The sequence below is a fragment of the Chamaea fasciata genome, unplaced genomic scaffold (genome assembly GCF_029207755.1).
Source record: "Chamaea fasciata isolate MVZ Bird 193981 ecotype frontalis unplaced genomic scaffold, bChaFas1.0.hap1 SCAF_9, whole genome shotgun sequence".
Lineage (NCBI taxonomy): Eukaryota > Metazoa > Chordata > Aves > Passeriformes > Sylviidae > Chamaea > Chamaea fasciata.
Window position 1 is genome coordinate 31,552,031 of NW_027094094.1, and position 22,410 is coordinate 31,574,440.

A 22,410-nucleotide genomic window follows, 5' to 3' on the forward strand; every position below is an offset into this window, starting at 1 on the left:
AAGGGTCGGTTGATCCTCAGGATCAAAGCAGAGAAGGAAAAGCCCAAAGCAAGGCCTTTGCGATGCCAGTGAGAACTTTGTGCCCCTGGAAATCAGGATGAGCTCAGCTCAGCCCTCCTTTTCAGTGTTCAAACTGTGTCCTGGTGTTAAGTACATTGGAATTGTCCCTGGCACTGGGATTACAGGGAATTGCCACTATTCCAAAGCCCACAAAGATGACGTATGCATTTTATTGGGCTATTAACCTGCCATGATTAAACTCCCCTCATGAACTCGGCCCTAATAATGGGGTGCTTTTGTGCCATTGAAGGTTCCTGGATGGCAAACTGCTGGATATCAACAAGGAGTTCCAGCCCTACCTGGGCCAGGGCGGGCGAATCCTGGAGATCCGCACGCCGGATGTGGTGGCCAACGTGAAGAAGCAGGCACAGGCCGTGGGCTACACGGAGGGGGCACTGCTGGCCCTGGCTGTCATCATCATCCTCTGCTGCATGCCAGCCATCCTCATCGTCATGGTCAGCTACCGGCAGTGAGTACCCTCCTTCTCCTCCTTTCCCAGGGCTTGTAACATCGTAGTCGAGGTGATGCATTTTGTAGCAGAGTCGCTTTGGCGATTATTCGTCATCACAAGAATAATTTCTACGTATTATTGCCTATTTCTATAATGTTTTGTATGTATTGTCTGTATTTCTACTGTATAAGTTAATTTCTGGGTTTAATCCTCTTCTCACCGCAAGGGTTGCTCGATGCTTGGTGTGATGAACACGGGAAGGGCTTCCTAACACAGTGCAGGATTTTTGTGCCAAAACACTGGCTCAAAACGCAGATGTTGGATACAGAAGTGAAGATTCAAAGCTTCAAATTCGAATTTGAATTTGAAGATTCAAATTCCATACAAAAAAAAAAAAAAAAAGACTGGGGAAAAAGGTGTTTTTTCAAGAAATGAATCAAAAATCAAATTGGAGGATTCCAGTGTTTTTGTTTAAATCCTAAAATATTTTTTTCCTGAGCTTCTTAATTGCAAGTGTTTCCTGGAGAGCTGGTCTTCTGCCATTTTAGGGCAACATCAGAGATATTTTTTTTGATATTTCCTCTTGCCTCTTATACACTGAAGTGATTCCAGTAACTGGCTGATAAATTAATTCAAATCTACATCTGCAACAAGTTCCTCTCAACTTAAATTTTCATATTTCATATTTTAAATCACTGCATTTGAACTTAATGGCTCCATATGTGTATGTACATATATATATATATATATACACATACATACATATATATGTATATAATATAAATTTATTCTCTAATTAAATATTATATTCATAAATTTACATACACATTATATTCCGGTTCACAGATTTATAAATCCATTTATTCACTGAGTTATTCTTTAATTAATGATTGTATTCACATCCCGTTTTCTCCATTTTGGGTGAAGAGAAGAGGCCTTTTAAAGAAGAGCTTGATTAACTTCTGCACCATTGAGATGGCAGATCATTCCCAAACTGCTCTTCCTCTCCCAGAATTCTATGGAAAATTTGCTTCCGTGAGCCAGTTCATCTTGGAATTCATTAGTGGCTGTTGTCTAAATTACAGAGGCCTTAAAGAAATGAAAGAGCCTCATTTTTCCTTGGTATCTGTTAGACTATCCAAACATCATCAATCTCTTTTAGGAGCTCTCAGGAATCAGCTTAAATTCATTTCATCCAAAATTCCCATTTTCCCCATCTAGAAATCTGACTTGGAGTGGGATTTATAGCAGCCCATTGTGAATAAATTGTATTTTTATGGAGAGTGATGGAGAAAATGAAAGGAATTTTAGATTTAATTTAAAATCCTGAGCCTTATGGTTTGTTTTGGCATTCCAACCTTTTTCACTCCTTTTCCAAAAGAATCCTGGTATTTTTCCTAAATTTTTTCCTTAGTAATAAATCTAAAAATTACTCCTTTGACATCCAGTATCCAGCACAAACCTGTAAGGTACTTATAAATTATTTATTGTTTACTAATCACAAAAGAATGACATTTTCTAAATAATAACCAAAAATAATGCTCCTTCATTATTAGAAGTATTTTATATACATTTTTGATATATGCTAAAATGGGAAAATATAAATAAAGTAACAGTTATATTATTTATATCATTATATAAAAAATAATTCAGTATAAAGAAACAAGTCTAAAAATGTGCCTGCTCAAGAAAAAACAGGAGAAATATTCATGTTTTCATGTCTTATTTTCATTCCCTGCTGTAATTTGTATTTCTGCTGACTACAGAATTGTTTCCAGGGGATCAAAAAGAGCAGCCAAGTGCTGTTCAGCTCTGGAAGTTCAGATTCTTAAAACAAGTCATTAATTCTGGAATTTGATGTATGGAATAATTAAGTAGCCTGTAGTTTATTACTCCTGTTAGAGTCACTGTAATGGGCAGTTGTTGGAAGCAGAATTTATTTAACCTTCCTTTTTATCTCTTTTTTTTGCAACCAAACAGATTCAAAGAGTAAGTATTTATTTCCAGCTTCGTATTTTTCCAGCTTCCACAGGAATACTGACAGATTTTGTTCTCCAAATTTATTAAATATAAGGGGTTTTTTTAAATTCCTATACTCAACTGGCTCCTGAACTCCTGGTGTGACGAGTTTAAAAGCGATTTATTTTAATGCCTACTCGGTGTCATTGGGGTATATCAGCCACATCACCCTGGTGGTGCTCCCCACACAAGGAGCTTTGTTTTCTAGACAGAGAACAAAAATTTATTCCACAGTGATTTTACTCCATATAAAAAACAAACAAACAAACAAACAAACAAACAAACAAAAAGTTTTTGGGAAAAACCATTTATTGAACAGAAATTTCCCAGCCTACTCCTTTAAAAAAAACGAGCTGTAAATGGACAAGGGGGAGTGGCATCAAGCTGAAAGAAGCAGGTTTAGATGGGATATTGGGAAGGAATTGTTCTTCCCTGGGAGGGTGGGCAGGCCCTGGCACAGGGTGCCCAGAGCAGCTGTGGCTGCCCCTGGATCCCTGGAAGTGTCCAAGGCCAGGCTGGATGGGGCTTGGAGCAGCCTGGGACAGTGGAAGGTGTCCCTGCCTGTGGAAGGGGTGTGGCACTGGATAGGTGTTAAGGTCTCTTCCAACCCAAACCATTCTGGGATCTGGGAAGCTCTGGGATTCCACCAAAACAGAACACCCAGGAGCTGAAGAATCCAGGAGAAGATGATGTTACTACTTTGATGAAGCCAAAATCCAAGGATGTTTATTAGCTGCAGGGCAAGAGCACAGAAAACCTCACATTTTTGCTTTCTCTGGGAGCATGTTTTGGGGTCTTCCTGATGAATGTTTCTCCTTGTCCCCATGGCTCTCCAAAGGCGACAGGCTGAGTGTGCCAAGACTGCGAGGATCCAGATGGCTCTACCAGCAGGAAAACCGACCGGAGCTGTGGCCAACAACCTCTATGAGGAACTTGGAGACAGCACCATGTGAGTATTCCTTGAGATCTATCCAGAAAATCACTGCCCCAGGCAACCTGGGCTAGTGGGAGGTGTCCCTGCCCATGGCAGAGGGTGGAATGAGATGGGTTTGAAGGTCCCTCCCAACCCAAACTATTTCAGGATTCTGGGATTCTATGAAATCCTTTCATGCAGTCTCTGTGCAAAAAGTTTTCTTCATTCCCCAGCTGCCTGGGGTTCTCCAACATCCAGAAAAGAAATAGGCTGGCTCTGGAAGGAGGGAAACAAGCAATTTAATCTTCTTGTAATGCTGAGGGGAACCTTAAACAGATTTTAAGTGGGCAAAAAGGTCTCACCAGATGGTTTTCCTAAGAGAAAAATCCTGCAGTAGGTCACTGCTGCCAGAATTGGATTCCTTGGCACATCCAGGTCAACACTCCCCATTTTCCAAAGCTGTTGACTAAACACATCCAATAAAATTCATTCTTATCCATTGCACACATCTGAAAGGATAATTCCCTGAAAATTGCTGCCCCAAAGTCCCCATGCCCTATAGTAAGAAGAGTTCCATTTGTTGGGGGCTTTTTGTTCTAAATTTAAACCTGTTTAAATATTGAAATTAAAGGAAGTATCAAAGCAGAGAAAGCCCTGGTAGCTCAATAAATGCATCTCTTACCTCTTACACGCTCATAAAATAATAATCTTGCCAGGCTGCCTCTCTTTTCATGCCTCTGTAAACCTGAAGTTGATGGACTCCAATAACAATTTAACCCTCAGTAGGAAAATATTCCAGCCAATTATTATTTGTCTGATACTGGGGGGGTTGTTGAAAAGCTTTGGCACACTTCCTCATCTCTATTTATACTTGAAAACCAAGGGGTGCTGAAGAGCCCAGCTTGAATAATATTTGGAGCAGGTAGGGAGTGAGTGGATGGTGGAAATGAGGATTGCTCCGTTTTCAGTCATGATTTGTTTTGCTCAGAAAGTTGAAACTTTCCATCTGCTGTGATGGAGTTTATAAAATGTTACAACGCCATGACAGAGCTTTAACTCTTGGACAACTGGGTGCAGTCTCTGCATGTGGAACAATTACAGGGCTTGAGCTTTTCTGGGTAAATAGGGGGCAAAAAAATGCTGGGAGCAGGAATAGTTTCTCCTAAGAGCTGAATTTTTGCCTTTTGCCTTTGTCAAGTTATGCTTGGGCAGGAAGGGAGGAAAAACATGTGGAATAATTTTTTTGGAATAGGAGCACTTCTCCTTGTGAGTCACATCTGTACCCTTATGCAGGGAGGTACCAGCTGGATAAAATTCACTTTTTTTTTTTATACTAAACCAAATTTCTGCTGAAATTAATTATGTGATGCTAAACCCAGAAAAAGCTTTGTTGTGCTGTGTTTTATCTGCAAAGGTTTTTGGGGGTTTAGTACTGCCCCAAAGAGGTGCCAGTTCCCAGATCTGCAATATTGACTTTGTGTTAATTTGAACAAAAATAGTCTTCATTGCACAAAAAAAGGTGCTGTAGTTGGAATATTTTCTCTCAGATGTCTCTGCATACAACCAAGGCTTATCTGTCATGCTGAGGAACTGATTAAACACTAAAATCCTTCAAAGATAAATCAAAATCCATAGGATTTACAATACAATAACAGGCTTTGATAAATATAATTACAGATCAACTTTTTCTTCCCCATTAAATATTTTACTGCAGGAAATGTTTGGGGAAAATAATTTTTTGCCATTTTTCATCAGTTTTAAAACATCATTCCCTGTTTTCGTTGTCCTAAGTCTGTTGTCTTTCATTTGCAGTGTCTTGTTTGTTTTCTTTGGTGTTTATAGCAAATGAAATGGAACAAAGCTCTTTAGTTTTAAATCTGCCTTGTCTCACCATTTTCCTTTTTCCCTGTCTTTGGATCCTTAGGCATCAGTAAGTAAGCTTATTTCATTGTCTTAATATTTGTAGCTGGTAGAAATTAGTTAATTTTCCTTCCAGCAATTCCCATCCAACCTTGCAAGGTGAACTTCATATTTTATTTGTCCATTGAGCAGGAAAGACATTTACTGGGAAGTTCCAATACTTCTGTGCTTCTTTATCCCTCTCCTTGGAAGCAGAGAGAGGAAGGGTGATCGCTGAACTTGAAGGGCATTATTTCTAAAGTCAAAGGGTCAAAAAAAGCCAAACCAACACTGACTTGTGTGAACAGAGGTTTTCTGGGAGCTCATGGATTTATGGCTGGGTTTAAACCTTCCTTGGCTATTAATTCCAATCCCGTGCAAGTCCCGTGGAGTCTTTGAGTTCACAGAAACTGAACTCTCTGGTCCTCAGTGATCAAAACAGCTCCACACAAACAGAAAAACATTGGGGGCATCACCTCAGCTCTCAGAGGCCTCATGTAGAGCGAGGAAGAGGCTGAGGAGCTTTTGAAACAATCTGCTCCAGTGGCAGAAAGGTGGAGGCACCTTGCATGAGCCTTCTGCTGGAGGGGCTCCTTCAAGTTCAGTCCCTGCTTCTCTCACCTCTCAGTAGATGCAGCACTTGGCTGACCTCAAAGTTGGCTGCTTTGGGATTCAGAGTTACTTTATAGCTCTGGGGTGCAGCACAGGAGGGACCTGGAGCTGCTGGAGAGAGGCCCGAGGAGGCACCAGGATGAGCAGAGGGATGGAGCAGCTCTGCTGGGAGGAAAGGCTGGGAGAGCTGGGATTGTTCAGCCTGGAGAGGAGAAGCTTTGGGGTGACCTCATTGTGGCCTTCCAGGACTTGAAGGAGCTACAGGAAGCATGGAGAGAGACTCTTTCCAAGGGATAGAGTGCCAGGACACAGGGAATGGCTTCCCACTGCCAGAGGACAAAGCTGGATGGGATATTGGGAAGGAATTGTTCCCTGGGAGGGTGGGAAGACCCTGGCACAGGGTGCCCAGAGCAGCTGTGGCTGCCCCTGGATCCCTGGAAGTGTCCAAGGCTAGGTTGGACTTTGGGGCTTGGAGCAGCCTGGGACAGTGGAAGGTGTCCCTGCTCATGGCAAGGGGTTGGAGCTAGGTCATCTTTAAGGTCCTTTCCAACCCAAACCCTTCTGGGATTCTCTAATTAGTGTGAAGTTAATTATTTTTATTCATTCTGCCCAGAGGAAGCCTTAGGCATGCTCAGCTCTGGCAAACTAAAGTGTTTGGGTTGACTTTATTCGCTTTTGGAGATTTGCTGGGTTTTTTTTGCAAATGGGAGAACAATCTCTGGGTTCCGTGTGGGAATTCCAGTCCTCCTGGCTCCCTGGAACATGGGGAAGCTGTGGGTTCCCTGCCTGGGTGGTCCCCTGATCAAAACAGGAAACAAAAGTTAGGAAACAAAAGTGTTTTGTTATTAAATACAACCCTCAGGGGCGTTTTACATCTTGAATAACTTAGAGGAAAAAGAGGATCTCTTAACTCTTTCTATGTATTTAAACTTCCCTTCCAGTTTTTCTAGGGAATATTTAACCACCAGAGGTTAATTTCTCATTAATTTGGATTTAGTTATGTTTTCTGAGATAGAAACAGCACCACCAAAGCTCACGGAACAATGTGAACAAGCGGTCTAAAACTTTGTCTTCCAACATTCACGGAATCATGGAAAACTCCATTTTTTTTCTCCTATTCCTTTACCAAAATTCAAATTTTGATAGCAACGAGGCTTAGAATTTTTAACTCAGAACTTATGTGAAAATACTGGACATCTTTAAGTCACTAAAAGCAGTTTAAAGTGATATTTTACGTTGTGCAGGTAGATAAGATTGCTACTCATGCTGTACTTTAGCTCTACCTGACACAGGTCCAAATCTTAAATTTCTCAGTTTGAGGGAAAAATAAATCTCATTTCAGCCTGCAGTGAGCATTGTTTAAAATAGGCCTCAAAGGGCACTTTTCTAGCAGGCAGATGGGGCTATTCATTTTAAAATACTGTTTATTTTCAAATCTGCTCAGAAGGTTGTGGTATTAAAAATATTTGAGGGACAAAGTTAATAAGGGATTGGGTGGTGGCAGATGCAGTCCAGAAAGTGGTGAGAACTCCCACTTTTGGTGTAGAAGTTTGATGTTAGCAAACCACAGGGGCTTTTCATTGGGTTCATGATGACGAAGAGAAGAAATTCATACACACAGGAGATGAAATTCATTCACATATTGATATACTTCTGTGATGTTTTGTGCTTCTAGGTGGATAGGCCACAATATTAACTGATAATTTTGAAATAGAAGAGGGTTTTTTTAACAAGAAGTGAATTTATTTTTGAACTCACCAAGTAGCTACGCAGCTTCAAATTAAAACAAGCAGCAGCTTGTTTTAATTTTTCTTCCTTCCCCCTTAAAGAAGATGCAAAAGTAAATGTCTTGCCAGTAGTAGATGTGCTCCTGCTGTTGGGTTGTAGCTCGCTAGAAGTGATTTAATGGCTCTGATTCATGTCACAAGTTCTTTTTTTCTCTCTCTCATAAGTACCTATGTCCATGCATGTTTCCTCACACGTGGTTATCTTCTTTTCTTTCAAGTCTTTTTCTTCTCTACCATTTCCAACAAAGCAGGGGAAAAAAGTCAGTCTTAGAAGAAGGAGACCGACAGAGAGTTATAAGCAGCTTTGCTTCCCGTGCTATAGAGGCTCACAAGAATTCCAATATCAATGGATCCCTGAACAACAACCTTCCCAAATCCTCGAGTAACATCACTTTTTTGTCTGATGAGAACCCACTAACGACCCGAAACCCGTTGTACGTGGAAGGTCTCCCGCAGAGCCCCGCTGCCACTGGGTTCCTACGGAAAAGGAACGATACTTTAGATACTCTTTCTCCTTCAAGACTGGCCTGGAGAGAGGCCACGTTTGGGGGCAGCCACCGGGCATGGACAGTGCCCCCTCACCTGACAAGGAGACACATGTCAGGGGCCCTGGGTAGGCCGGTTGTCATGGACCCCATCCAGTGGCAGCAGCAGAGACTCACAGCCAAGGAGGAAGGAGCCGAAAACCCCAATAGCAGTGAGGATGTCAGCAGCCCACTCTTCCAGAAGATCAGTGGCCCCAAGCTGACTGTGAAGGAGAAGGCGAGGCAGTTTGAGGCGCTGCAGGAAATGAAACAAGTGAGGTCCCCGGAGGTGAAATCCACGCGGTCACCCACGCACAGCGGCAGTGTCCAGGAGGGAGAGAATGCTCCAGAACAGTCTCCCAAAAGTGTGGTGGCTTCTCCCCGTCTTCGCTCCTCCCCTCTGTCCTCTCCAGCACCTGGTGGTGAAGGAGTTGAAGCAGAGGCCACCGTGGTCCCTGCTGTAATCATCACTCACCACGACGATCCTCAAGAACATTCTCCTCCACCGACTCGCAAACCAACTCCTCCATCTTCTAGGATAAAGAAACCACTTTGCCAAAGTTTTCTAGCTCCTCAGACCAAAGAAAATGTAGAAAGCATTCCAGATCCACCTAAAATTCCCCCACCCCCGCCTCCACAGCTGCCACCTCCACTGCCACCACCACATCCATCCCCTCCTCGGTTGCCACCACATCCTCCGCCTCCACCCGCAGTTCCTCTTCCTTCTTCTTCTTCCTCTTCTTCTTCTTCTTCTTCTCCATCTCCTGTTACCACGCAGCTCCTGTCCCCTGCCAAGCACTCCAAATCCCCTGCCAAACAGCCAGCCGTCCCCACCCCGGCCGCAGTGCCAGAGCTTCCTCCACGCAGGGAGCTCAAAGGAATTCTTAAAAACATTCAGAATTTGGCCGCCATCGAGAAGTCAGTGGCCAACATGTACAGCCAAATAGACAAGAACCACCTGTTGCCCAAGCACGTCCCCAGGCTCAAACCAGCCCCGACCCCGGAGCCCCCAACTCCAGAAGCCGCAGCCGAGCACAACCAGCAAAACGGGAACTTGAGCTGTGTTGTGGAGGAGCTGGAGAAACGCTTTCCCTCCCAGTCAACGGCTCTGTAATGCTCACGGGTGGATGTTCCCGGCTTTTTTGGAGTTGGAGGACTCTAATGCATCACACAGTATCTGCCTCAGACTCTCCAGAAATCCCGACCTTCCCCCTTTTCTCTGCTGTACACAACTTACCCGCTCCCGATCCCAAATGGAGAGATGTTGTCCTTCCCATTCGCTCAGAAGTCTGTGATGTAAAATACAATTTTCCAAGTTGTTTTCTCAGAACTGCATCTTGCTGGTTCTTAGTCCATGCCCTGGAAATTCTTGGGGGAAACTGTCCATTTTTTACCCAAAGATGTGGCATAGACAGCAGTGGGATTGATACTTCTTTAAGCAGCCTTCACTGTAGGTAACATCAGTCAGATTTTCCTGCAGCTGTGATTGGAATCTCTTGCTTTGCCCATAAAACACCCCACCTGGAAGGAATCTTCTGCCACATATTGGGCATCAAAGGAAGGAAGGCCTGGGAGTAGCAGGCTTGGCTTCGGTGAGCCAGGTTATTGGATGGGTGTTGAGCAACCTGGGATGGTGGCCCTGCCCATGGGATGATCTTTACAGTTCCTTCCAACCCCAGCTTTCCATAATTCCATACTGCATCTCCCTGCTCCATGGGCTCTGCTCTGCTGACATTTTCTGGCAGCTCAGTTCCTGTCTCCAGTCAGAAGAAGAGTTTGCTCTTGGTTTCTCAGCAAATGCAGCTGTCTCCCCGCTCCTGTTCTCCATTTTCTGCCTTCCATTGCATTTTTTTTTATATTATAACTGCATGTGAAAAGTTTATATTTTGTAAATTCCTCTCATGTACAAAGCATTTGTTGTTTGTTTTTTATGATTTTGCATGTGCATGTTATTGCTGTCTCTCTTTGATTTCCATGCTGGTCTGTCACAAGCTGAAACATCTCAAACTGTAATAAAGTCATTCTGATTAGTGTCACCAGGTGAAGGGTTTCCAAGTACTTGTAAAAATCTATATAATGTGGATTTTCTTACCAGCTTTTTTTGCTCACAGTTGTCTAAATGAGATCTTTACATTTACATAAATATATCAATTATGAATGTATATATCAAGTAAATTATCTTGTCCTTTGAAAAATGCTAAGTAAAAGCAGTTTGGGCATTTAAATGTTTGGTTCAACTTGCAAGTTTCCATTCAGTCCTTTGCCAAAGTCTAAAATGTTTAATAGGACAACTTTAAAAAACCATATTGGAAAAGGCAGATACTACCTAATGAAGCAAAACTAAAACTCCAGTTCAGTATCAACATTGTAATTCTGAGTAGAAAGGGATTATTTATCAGACTGTTTATCAGACTTGACATTTCCATGGTGCTTGGCTTTTTCTCTTTTCTCCTGTTTTGGGGGGGTTTTTTGGGGTTTTTTTGTGGTTTTGTTTTGTTTTGGTTTTGTTTTGTTTTGTTTTGTTTTGGAAGTCTGCAGTTAGGACATGTGTGGATGCTTCAGTCAAAAGCTGCTCAAGGTAGTTTCTCTTTCTTTGTCCCAGTGCCAAACTCCATGATCTCCATCCCACAAGTTCTGCTAATCCATTAGAATTTTCCTTTACTTAAAACCCTTGTTGGGATAAGTTGTAGGATCAAGGTAGGTGTAGCAGTAGCTAAATGTGTGAGGGGAGGGGTTATCCTATTGTCCTATTTTTGTTGGAACAGAATCTGTGTCATTTATGAGATGTGAACATTTTTGATGCTCAGTTCTCCACAGGTGGCATGACTGCAATGTTTTAATCATATTCCCAAAGCTCAGCACCTATTAAGTAGAGAATTTTTAGGATTGAAGTGCCAGAGTGGTAATGTGACTTAAATGTTCCCCTCTGTGTCCCAGCCATGCTCCTGGTGAGGGGATAGTGGGAAGAGGGCAGAGATGGGAATGAAAAATTATTTGGCTGCTCATGTTCAGAGTGGATCAACCACAAGGAGAGGAATTTAGATTTAAGTAGCTGAGTCTCATGTTGGAGCTTGTAAACAGCTGCTGTGGTGCAGATCTTTACATTCCCACTGAAATATGACACAAATAGGGCCTGATTCTGTGGTGTGTAAGGTCACACAGCAAGAGTGGAAGTATTCAGTCGTTCACAGCATAAACTCCAATGGTTTAGTTTGGCTACAATTAATTGGGATGTTCCTTAAGCAGAAAGAGTAGACATCACACAGAAGTTCCACTTTAAATATTTAATTTCATCATTTCAGAACAGTCTGGGAGGGGGTCATGGAAATCAGCTCTTCACTGGTGAGGAACACTTACATTCTCATTCTGAAAATCTTTATGAAGTTGAAAACTTTACGAAACTGGATTCATTTTGTCTGGATATAATGCAACCTTTGTTCTCCTGCTGGCTTTTTTAAAATAGTTTTTTGTTATAAAAATTAGTCTATTAGACTGGGAAAGAAGCTGTACCAGGGAAATTCTGTTCCATTGAGATGTCTGAGTGCTGCAGGGGAAATTGTTTTAAACCAAAAGAGGAGAGATTTAGATGGAGGGTGAGGAGGCCCTGGCACAGAGTGCCCAGAGCAGCTGTGGCTGCCCCTGGATCTCTGGAAGTGTCCAAGGCCAGGTTGGACTTTGAGGCTTGGAGGAGCCTGGGACAGTGGAAGGTGGGTGGAGGTGGAAGAGGATGAGGTCCTTTCCAACCCAAACCATTCCACAATTCCATGGTGCTGCAGTTCTGCAGCATTACAAAGGATTAGATCCAGTATAGGAGTTGGTAGCAAGCTGTAATAATTTATATTTATATATTATTTACCCCTCCCAGGTTGTCTGAATTGGTCATTTGGGGTCCTCTGTGACCCTGGATGTATCTCTCATCCTTTCATCATCAGCTTGACGGGGCAAAGTCCTGAGCAGGAGCAGAGATGGCATCGGTAGAGAGCTCTTCCATGCAAAGCTGGAACTGAACCACGGTGTTATCACTACTCATCCTCCTTCCCAATATCTCCTTAGTTCCAGCTCTGAACTGCAGCAAAATCTTCATTTTAGGAGCCAGGGCAAACTGAGAAGGAGCTGCTCCCTCTGAGGAGTATCTGGGATATTTAGGATTTGTGATGATTTTGCATTTGATATGAAAACAGATTTAAGTTATGGAAGAGCAAACCCCTCCTGGGGTGGCAGGAATATGGGAAATGCTGCGTTAGGCAAATCCCAGCTCCTCTAACCTCTTTTAGCAGTAAAAGGTGGGCACATCTTGTCCATGTGAGTTCATTGTAGTTTTGTCTCTCCCCTTAAGTACCAACTCTCTGTTCTGGCTGTCCTGTCACCCCACATCCTCACAGGCTCCATGGCCTCGCGTCCCATTCCACACAGGACATTCCCAGACTGCAGTGAAGTCTAGCTGAGAATGTGTCCCAGTAGCAATCCCTCCCTTTGTGGAGAGCTTTAATTCCTTCCTGGAAACAAATCATGTTGTCCTGACCTTTGTCTTTGTGCCAGAATAGATCCTTGTGCTGTAGTGAGTGAATGGATATTTTATGTCTTTGGGACTTTTTGTTCCTTCTAATCATGGCCACACAAAGCTATTTGAGAAGTATCAGCAAAACTCATCGTGGTGCTATTTTTATGAAAGTTGAATTCCAAATTTAATTAGAATCACTCATATTATGCCTTTAATCTGCAATATAGTGCAATTAAGAGTAATAGGCTTCCTTCTCCTCAGACCTCCTTTATCTGAAATTGTTGTTGGTGATATGGAAACTAAATCCAGTGTTCCTTGACTGGGCTGTGAAAAGTCACAGATCATCTTTGGATGATGAAATCTTCATTTCAGCTGGCCATGAGGTTTATATTATATAGGCGACAGCATTAATTCCATGCTGATAATCAACTCCATGTACTGAATATTAATAGGAAGATTTAGAGATGGGGATATTAAAGAATTAAAAGGATTTCTCTGGTCTTTATTATTTATTTAGTGTAATTAAAGACTTCCCCATGACTGCTGGCTGTGTCCTAGGTTAAGCCTAATCTAATTTTGAGCATTTACCCTTTCCTTCTTAAAAATGATAATAAAAATAATCCAGACTTTTCCTTAAGAAAAATTCCAAGGCCTAAGTTTTTGTTCTCTAGTTTTGCCAAAACTATTTCAATTTTTGGGCACAGAATGTGAAAATAGAGAACTTGACAGACATAAATGCATTGGTCATGCCCAGGAATGGCTCTGAGAAAATGAACTAAACCAACAATAAATTCCCTATAAGATCAGAAGCACAAGGCCTGTGGCAAAATAACCACAGATAGCAAGAAAAAAAAAAAAAAAAAAGAGAGAGATCTACCTCCCCCCACTGAGCAAATGGTAGGGAAGGTGTAATTGGAATGATAATGTTGGTACAAAAAATTAGTAATACAAGCTCCAGGACAATTCCTGATGGATACCGAAAGTCCAGGAGTAGGAGAAGTTGTTTCATTGCTTGAGCAGACGTTTGAGGGAACAGGGTCTCTGTGTGGATGGTGGCACAGTGGGGAGGGGATGGGACAGGGTCTCTCCCAATCCCTCTTTCCCTGTGCTGAGTCTCGCTGGATGCTCTGGCTCTTGGAGATTTCTCCTCATCCATTCACAATCTAAAGCAAGAAAAGATCCTAAACCGTCTCCAACCTTTCTCAAGCAACAATCCCTGTGTCCAGGGCAAACCCAAAGAAAAACATATTTGGTGTTAGAGATATGTATTTCTTTCCATGCTAATTATATTTCTAATTACATTTTCTTTCACCCCTCTCCAGCGAGAATGGCAATGGGCATCTTTGTGCAGGCTCACAGCATTATACTAATTTGTTTCTTTTCTTTTTCTGACTTCTAGGCGAGGATATGCACAGCAAGAGGTAAGGCTGGTGCCCAATTATCTTAAAAATATTGATTATACCAATGTGCTTTTGCCATGCAGCCCAAGAGTGAGGGCAGCAGAGGAGTGAGGGAGGATCCCCTTCCACTCCACTCTTGCAAGACCCCAGCTGGAATTCTGTGCACAGTTCTAGTTCTCCCAAAATAAGAAGGACATGAAATTGTTGGAGCAGGTCCAGAGGAGACCATGGAGTTTCTGAGAGGTCTGGAGCATCTTCCCTATAGAGCCAGGCTGGGAGAGCTGGCTGAGTTCAGCCTGGAGAAGGGGAGATTCTGTGCAGACCTCACAGCTCCTTCCAGGGTCTGAAGGGATACAGGGAAACTGGAGAGGGACCCTGCATCAGGAACTGGAGTGACAGGACACAGGGAATGGGTTCAGACTGACACAGGGGAAATTTAGGTGGGATATTGGGAAGGAATTGTTCCCTGGGAGGGTGGGAAGACCCTGGCACAGGGTGCCCAGAGCAGCTCTGGCTGCCCCTGGATCCCTGGAAGTGTCCAAGGCCGGGCTGGAGCAGTCTGGGAGAGTGGAAGGTGTCCCTACCCATGGCAGGGGGTGGAATGGGATGGGCTTTGATCCCAAGCCAGTCTGGGATTGTGTGTTGTGGAACTCCTGGGTACTGAGTGCTTTGGAGACCAGAAATTGAAAGTGATTCAAGAAGTTTATGAGCCATAAATCTCCTGGGGCATGAGATCCATTGTGGCAGGAGTGTGACCTCCAGGCTTGGAGATTGCTGCTTAAGGAGCTGCCAGCAGCAGCTTCCCAGGGAATTCCCTCCACGCCTGCTGTGTTTTCCAATGTCACACCCAATCACCTGCCAGGCAGGGATGGGGCTCCACAGGCCTTCCCTGCAGCTCTGTGAGGTCTGCTGATCCTTCAGTATCATTTTCTCAGAAATGAATAACAGAGAGAGGAGTTTCTTTCAGTACGATCTCATTTAATAATTGGAAAGTTCTCCAAAATACGTTTCTATCGTAAAGGTTGACATTTGCTGATTCTTTTTTCCTCTCTTTGCACAGCTGGTTTGTGTCTCTTAATTTAAATACAGAACTTGGTTCTCTTGGGTCTCTGGTAGAAGTTCTTGAGTTAAATATGTCAGACACTCACCACAGAAACTGGGAAGCTGATTTTATACTTAGGCAAAAGAAATGGTGGGCTGGGACGGGATTTTACTGCATCAGGTGCTCAGTGTTCTCACAGGGTATGGAGGTATCCATCTGCCTGCCATAAAAAGAAGTTCCAAAGGACCCATGGTTTCAGCATTTATTACTAATCTTAGACACCAATCACCTGCACTTTAATTGTTGCTACCTAATTAACCACTTTTTCATTTTCTTTTGTAGCAACAGCAGTTGCTGAGACCTTCTCTTCTCAGACCAGAGGTACCCCCGTTTTTGATTTCTTAATTGTTCTATAAGTTTTCAAGTGGCTTTTACATCATTTTCTTATAAAAACTTGTCTCAGGTAATTTTTTTCCCCTGGCTCTTAGATAAAAAGCAAAGTTCTGGCATTGTAAGCCTAGCTATGTTATTTTAATTAAATACCTTAAGTTTACTGGATCTTGGTCCTTCCAAGGCCAGGTTGGATGGGGCATGGAGCAACCTGGGATAGTGGAAGGTGGGACTGGATGGGCTTCAAGGTCTCTTCCAAACCACGCTAGGATCTCTGATTTTCCCCATGAGCATCTTTCAGTGGCTCCCACTGGCGTCATCCCACAGTTTCAGACTTCCAGACAGAATGATTCCATTGCTCTCCAGCTGCTATCTGATTCTTTCCTGGTGTCAGTCAGCTGCTGATGGATTTCTGCAGCTGGAGCTGAGCTGAGCAGTTGGTGCTGGAAGCTTTAGCACCCTGCTGCGCAGTGCAATTGCAAATCTTTCTATTTCCAATATTTTAGGCCCAAAATTGTTTCCAGAATAAGCAATAAGAGCAAATGTGAGACGATGGTATTTTTGTGCTACGGGGGCGGGGATCATTTCTGCAGTCAGAAGAAGTAATTACATCATAAAGAATAATAAAATCAGTGATTACATTTGGGCCTTTTTCAGACTGCATTCAATCAGTGTTTCTCTTTTCCAGGAGTTGAGTATGGAGTCTGGAATTGATCCAGGGCAGGAATACTATGGCCAGGATTACTACAGTTATGAGCATGGGTATGGTTCCATTTTTCCTCTTTATTTCTGAAAGTGCTGCTTTTCCAGGCTGGTGATGTTTATTATTCCAGCACTTAATCGTGGGACTTTCCTTCACCTCAGGATTATTTTGATCTGTGTGTCCACAAAGGCATGAACCAACAACAAAACTCTTTTCAGAGGTTAAAGGGGTGTGTGATAACTCCCTGCTTCAGGAATGTCATTGTTCCACTTACAGACTGCACATCCCGTCCCTCATTCTGCATTTATATCCTTTGTGTGTGTGTTTCTGCTTCCTGGGAGGTTAATTTCCATCACCTCCTTCCCTCCTGAGTTCAGGGATTAATCCTTTCTTCTCCCAGTTTCCAGCTAGCTGCTGGCCTTTTAAATTTCCCTCAAAAAACACCATCCTGCCTGGTAACCTTTCGAATTTCTCCCAAGAAACCCCATCCTGCCTTGTTCTGATAAAGCCCATTGGACTGCAGGCTCTTCAGGAATTACTGCTGGCATTCCCCAGAAGTGATCCCAGGGAAGTTGCTTTCATTCCACAATTAAGAAAGATCCCCCCAAAAAATGAGGTGGATTGAAGGAAGGTTGATGTACTTAGAGGGGTCTTGCCTGATCTAAAATTCAGGTTAGCCTCAGGGTCTTGCGGCTGTTGGTACAGAAGTGTGTCTGGGATTCGGTTGCCGCTAAGGAACCAAAAGGAGGGAGAAAACCAAGGAATGACGTTCCCATCCCTCTGGATGTGAACATGTGCAGTGCTGGCTGTGGGATGGGAGGTGTGAGCAGGTTTGGGCCCGTCCTGAGGAGCTGTGGTGTCCCTGGCAGGTACGAGCTGCCGCAGTATGGGAGCCGCCGGCGCCTGCTGTCCCCGTCGGGCATGTACGACGAGTACGGCGAGGTCGTGGTAGAGAGCGACGGTGGCTACTACTACAGCCCCCACGGGCCAGCAGCAGAGGAGGTAAGAAACAAACTCTTGAGAGCTTGTTCTGTCCCTGCAACAGCTTGAAGGGCCGCCAAACCTCATCAGTTGTAGGCTGGGATTGATTAGAATTAGGTTTTTTACAGGTCGGTGCTAAGCGCTGTTGGCCCTTCTGGTGACCCGTAAAGTTTGTCAGCATTGAATTCCTTTTGTTTTCTAGGCACAAAAAAGAATTGTTGAGTTTCTGTTAGTATCCACATCTGTTTTTAGTTCAAAGAAAAATCCACCTAGACTTAAGTAATTCCATTTTATATCACTACCAAATAAGGAAACCTTCCAGTGTTTTGTAGGGGTCTACAAGGAAGCTGGAAGAGGACCCTTCAGCAGGAACAAGAAGAATGGTTAAAGACTGAAAAAGGGAAAATTTGGGTTGGATATTGGGAGGGAATTGTTCCCTGGGAAGGTGGGCAGGGCCTGGCACAGAGTGCCCAGAGCAGCTGTGGCTGCCCCTGGATCCCTGGAAGTGTCCAAATCCAGGCTGGACAGGGCTTGGAGCAGTCTGGGATAGTGGGAGGTGTCCCTGCCCATGGCAGGGGTGGCACTGGATGGGCACTGGAGGTCCCTTCCAATAAAACCCCTTCATGACTCTACGAGTCCATTACTAATATTCTTCCTATAAATGACGACTTTCCACTGAGGAAAGCAGTACCTAAACTCATTTGTCATAAAGTTCACGATGAAATCTAAAAAAATTTTTAAATGTCAGTGGCAATGAGAAGAAAGTTGATGTAAATGTTTCTTTTGAAAAAAAAGTCCCAATTTTCATAAATGCCAGATCTTAATCAATTATTAAATAAGAAGACAGAACATTTCAGTGTTTTCCCCATTGCAGAGTAAGGTAGTTGTGCATTTCCAGCCTATTCTAGAACTTTCTAAAACTCTAAAATTCCAAAACATTTCCCATAACTTAAGTAAGAAAACTGTTGTAAAACAGGTAAGTTCATTTTCATGCCAGGAAATAAATGTTGCATCTGTTCCTACCCTATTTTAAGGTACAGGTTTTCACAGTAACTCTCTTTCAGGTGGTAATCAATTAATTTTCATAATTTGCAGGGCATGAGTCCAATCAGAGGCCCTCCCAGCAGAGGTATAAGCCAGGCAGCAGGGCCTCAAATGGAAGGGAGACCTGTAGGTGTTGGGATGGACCTCAGCCATGGTCCTGGAAGAGGATTTAGGAGCAGCCAGGGAAAAAGGAGGCTAAAGGCAGTGATGCATTTAAGTCGTGTGGCAGTCAGTGCCCACAAACCTGTAGGAAGAGCTGAGTCTGCCCGTTCCCGGTGGAAGAAAGCAAAGATATTCCCGATGATCCTGCAGAAAGTTAAAGGCAGGAAAGATTCCAGCTACGCCAAGCTGCTGTCAGCTCGCCAAGCGGACGCGGACAAACCCATGATGATCCGGGGAAGCTACTTCCAGAAATCCATGGATGACAGGCCCTCCATGAGAAAACTAAACCACGTGTTGAAGCGCATCAGCGTCTCCAAGAAATTCCAGGAGGGCCTTGGCAAAGATTTGCCACGTGGAGAGGAAGGGTCTGAAAGGGATGAGGCCAAGTCGGGGGTTTCAATCAGCATCACAGCCGAGAGTGAGCAGGAGGACAGTGACTACGAGAAGAGGAGGAAGAGGAGGAGGCGCACCTCGGATGAGTCCTCTGAGAAGAGCAGCAGCTCCAGCTCCGAGTCGGAAGACAAAGACTACTTGAAAATCACCCTGGACCAGGATGAGGCCACGGAAAGCACCGTGGACTCGGATGAGGAAACTGAGGATTTGGGGGATTCCGATGAGGACTCCGAATCCAGCTCCAGCAGTGAGTCGGAGGAGGACTCATCGGAAGAGGACGATGATAAGGAAGACTCTGAGAGCGATGATGATGGCAGCCTGTCCAAGAGCTCCTCCACACGGAGCTCCTACAGCAGGTCAGGGACCAGTGAGTCCAGTAGCAGGAGAAGCACGGAAATGTCCAGTGTAAAAAGCAGGGCAGGCAGCTCCCATGGCAGACGCTCCAGCCAGAAATCCGTGAGCTCCACTGCCTCAGGTAGTGACAGGGACACAGGCTACAGGAAAACCTCGGGATCCAGCTACAAGAGCAAAACCTCCTCTGCCAGTGTGGAAATAGAGGACACCATAGAAGAGGTGTCAGAAGAAGAGGAAGAGGCAGAGGAGACAGCAGATAACTCAAACAAGGTGGTTTCTAAAACTGACAACACGAAAGCTGCTGCCACAGGAGAGGGCAAGGGAGGACAGTCAGGTGCTCCTGGTGAGGACAGTGAGGAGGAAAGTGAAGAAGAGGTTGATCCAGAGGACAGTGACAGGGACGACACTGCCAGTAAGAATGAGTCCTCTTGCCTAGACAGTGAAATCAGTGCGACTTCCAAAGGTACCACAGGGACAAAAAGCTCAGGTAGTGCCACATCCAGGAAAACTGCCACGTCCCCTGAGACTGAGACTCAGAGCTCTGACACCAACAGGAAAGGAATGAAAACCAGGAAAAAGGTGTCCCAGGAAAGCAGCCAGTCCCAGTCAGATGAGCCCCTGGGTACTGGAGTTACGGAGTCGGAGGCCACGGGTGATTCCACCTCCTTTTAAGGAGGAGTGACAGTAGGTGATGGTTTGCAGTGAGGAGTGGCTTTGTTTGCTGTGCCTTCTGTGTGCTCTTTCCTAAGCAGTGCTAATGGGCTGGAGGCAGCCAGAAGGACAGGGCAGAGCACATTGATCCAGCCTTTCACTGTCCTTGGGAGAGAACTGTGGAAAACCAAGCTAATTCCAGCCCTGTGGATATATATACATATATATACACACACTATAGATATACTCAGTCATAGATATAAAAGGTTTCATTTTCATGAAGCAGTGAAACATGGGATTTAGGGAAGAATGGGAATGATGAGGAGGAGGACGTAAAGATCTATAAATCATCCATGTTTTCATTTTATACATTAATATTGTACTACGTTTGCTAATCTTCAGGTGAGTTCTTTGCTGTCAAGGTCAGCTCTGTTTGCAGGGAGGACAAGTGGAATTGCAGCAAAACAACATTCCCAAAACTGCAGGGAATAACTGAGAGAGCTGGGATTGGGCTGTTTCTGGATCGCAGGATTCAGGTTGCAAACACCAGTGATGCACATGCCAGGAATGCTGAGGCAGGAGGACCAAGTGAGCTGGGTCAGGAAAGGAAACGGATTACATTTCCTAACCTCTGCCTTTCCTGTCTATCACATTACAGTGGTTTTATTTTATTTTATTTTATTTTTTAAATTTTATTTTATTTTATTTTATTTTATTCAAACACCTCTTTGAACTTGATTCATCATCACTTACCTGTGTCTTTGTGCCCCCACACAGCACAACATTGTGACTGCACACAATGTTTTAATGTAAATCCCATTTAAACTAAGCAGGAATAGATCCACTGGAATATATCCATGTGAAGAACATTGTCTGTCTTTTCCAGGAACAATGAAATAGGCATCTAAGTAATTTTTACCAAGGATAACTTCTCAAAAGCTGAAGAGTAATCACCAATTCGTACCTTGCATGATTTTCTTTCTCTAAAAACTGGCTTTTCTCATATTTCTGTGTGTGTTTGCAGTGGGGGTTAACTGTGGTGGCATCTTAGTGCTTGAATTATTCATTCAAGAAGGGTAATAGCTCTTTTCGGTGTGCTGCAAGGAGGCATTTATTTTTAAAAGATCAATTATAATAACTAGTGGGGGTTGTGTGCTCACCATAGAGGAATCACTGCCACTGCAAAGTCACAGCAGCATGGAAATTGTTTGTATTAATTCTTTGAAAAAATATGTGATCTATGTAAACCTAAAGCCTGGTTTCTCCACCATCTTCCTGAGCATTTCCACTGATCCCACTTGCCTGGAACAGTCAGAAATCCTTACGTGGAGCTGTTCTTTTTGTAACCAGCCAGTTTTGCCAGTGCTGTGCCTGAGATTTTCCCTGGTGTACATCCCGGGATTTTCTCCGCTGGATGTGTGATGCACACAAAGCAGAGCTGCCCGGTGCACGGAATTCACAATGCAAGGGAAAAAAACTTCCAAGGCCTTCCTAGAATTTACACCTTGGAGTAGTTTCTGGTTTGCGCGCGCATCGCAAGGGGCAAGATGCAAAATTAATAGAAATTAATGAGAGTTACTAATCAATGCACAGAAAGGGAGATAAATCATCAGGGAAATGAAGAAAAAGAGCGCTGGGTTGTCCTGACATTTCTTTTTGTTGTCCAACAGTGGGCCAAAAAGAAGAGGATCAAGCTGGTGGTGGACCCCGAGTATGAGACCAGCTCCACGGGTGAGGAGAGCGCTCCCGACCCCGGGCAGAGGAACCGGCTGAGCAACCCCAGCTTCCAAGCCAATGGCAGCAGCAACATCTACGTGGCCCAGAACGGCTCCGTGGTCCGCACCCGCCGCGTCTGCCTCGGCAATAACTTAAAAGTCACGTCCCCAGTGAGGCTGGGGAAGCAGTTCAGGAAACTGGACAAGCTGGCGGTGACGCACGAGGAGAGCGTGCCGCTGAACACGTTGTCCAAGGGGCCGTCCCTGAGTGACAAAATGAACTCCAGACCGTGCAGTGTCTCCTTTTCCTCTACTATAGGGGCCGAAAATGCAGTGACAAAGGCCGGGGCGGCCAAACTGAAAAGCACAGATGAGCAGGAATCAGTGGTTGACCACGAGGAAGTCAAGGAGCCCTTGGAGTCGCACAGTGAACACACACAGTCTGACGAGGAGGAGCTCTGGATGGGCCCTTGGAACAACCTCCACATACCAATGACAAAACTGTGATTTTAGTTGATTTTTTTTTTTAATTTTTGTTTTTACTTCGGTTTATAATAAACTGCGCTTTTTATTGTCACCCAGGGGCAGATGTACGGAGTTTGTATTGGTGCACATCCGTTGTCCATGACCAACGGCACGCTTTAAAATTCCCAGACAAAATTTGCACTCACGTTTGGACCGATCCATTGTCCTCCCCAGTTTTGACAGGCTCCCATTTCACTAAACACTACTTGGTTTCAATTAATGAGTTCTTTTTGGATCTGGAGTTCTTGTTTAATAAACAGTAAACTACTAATAAATGCACAGCC

At 44.0% G+C, this 22,410-nt stretch overlaps 1 protein-coding gene across 5 annotated transcripts in view; it reads left to right on the plus strand.

Moving 5' to 3' along the window:
* PCDH15 (protocadherin related 15) overlaps positions 1–22,178 on the plus strand; it is a 300,245-nt gene extending 278,067 nt beyond the window's left edge. For 3 of the 5 annotated variants that reach the window (XM_066191706.1, XM_066191707.1, XM_066191710.1), the window contains 3 exons: positions 311–529; positions 3,369–3,479; positions 7,960–10,370. In XM_066191706.1, coding sequence (XP_066047803.1) covers positions 311–529; positions 3,369–3,479; positions 7,960–9,379 — 1,750 coding nt within the window. In that variant the 3' untranslated portion in view covers positions 9,380–10,370. Of the gene's footprint in view, positions 1–310; positions 530–3,368; positions 3,480–7,959; positions 10,371–14,165; positions 14,188–15,550; positions 15,590–16,286; positions 16,361–17,170; positions 17,304–18,377; positions 19,506–21,556 lie in introns of those variants that run through there. The other 2 variants (XM_066191711.1, XM_066191709.1) reach the window with 2 other exon arrangements.
* Positions 22,179–22,410: the final 232 nt, after the last annotated feature.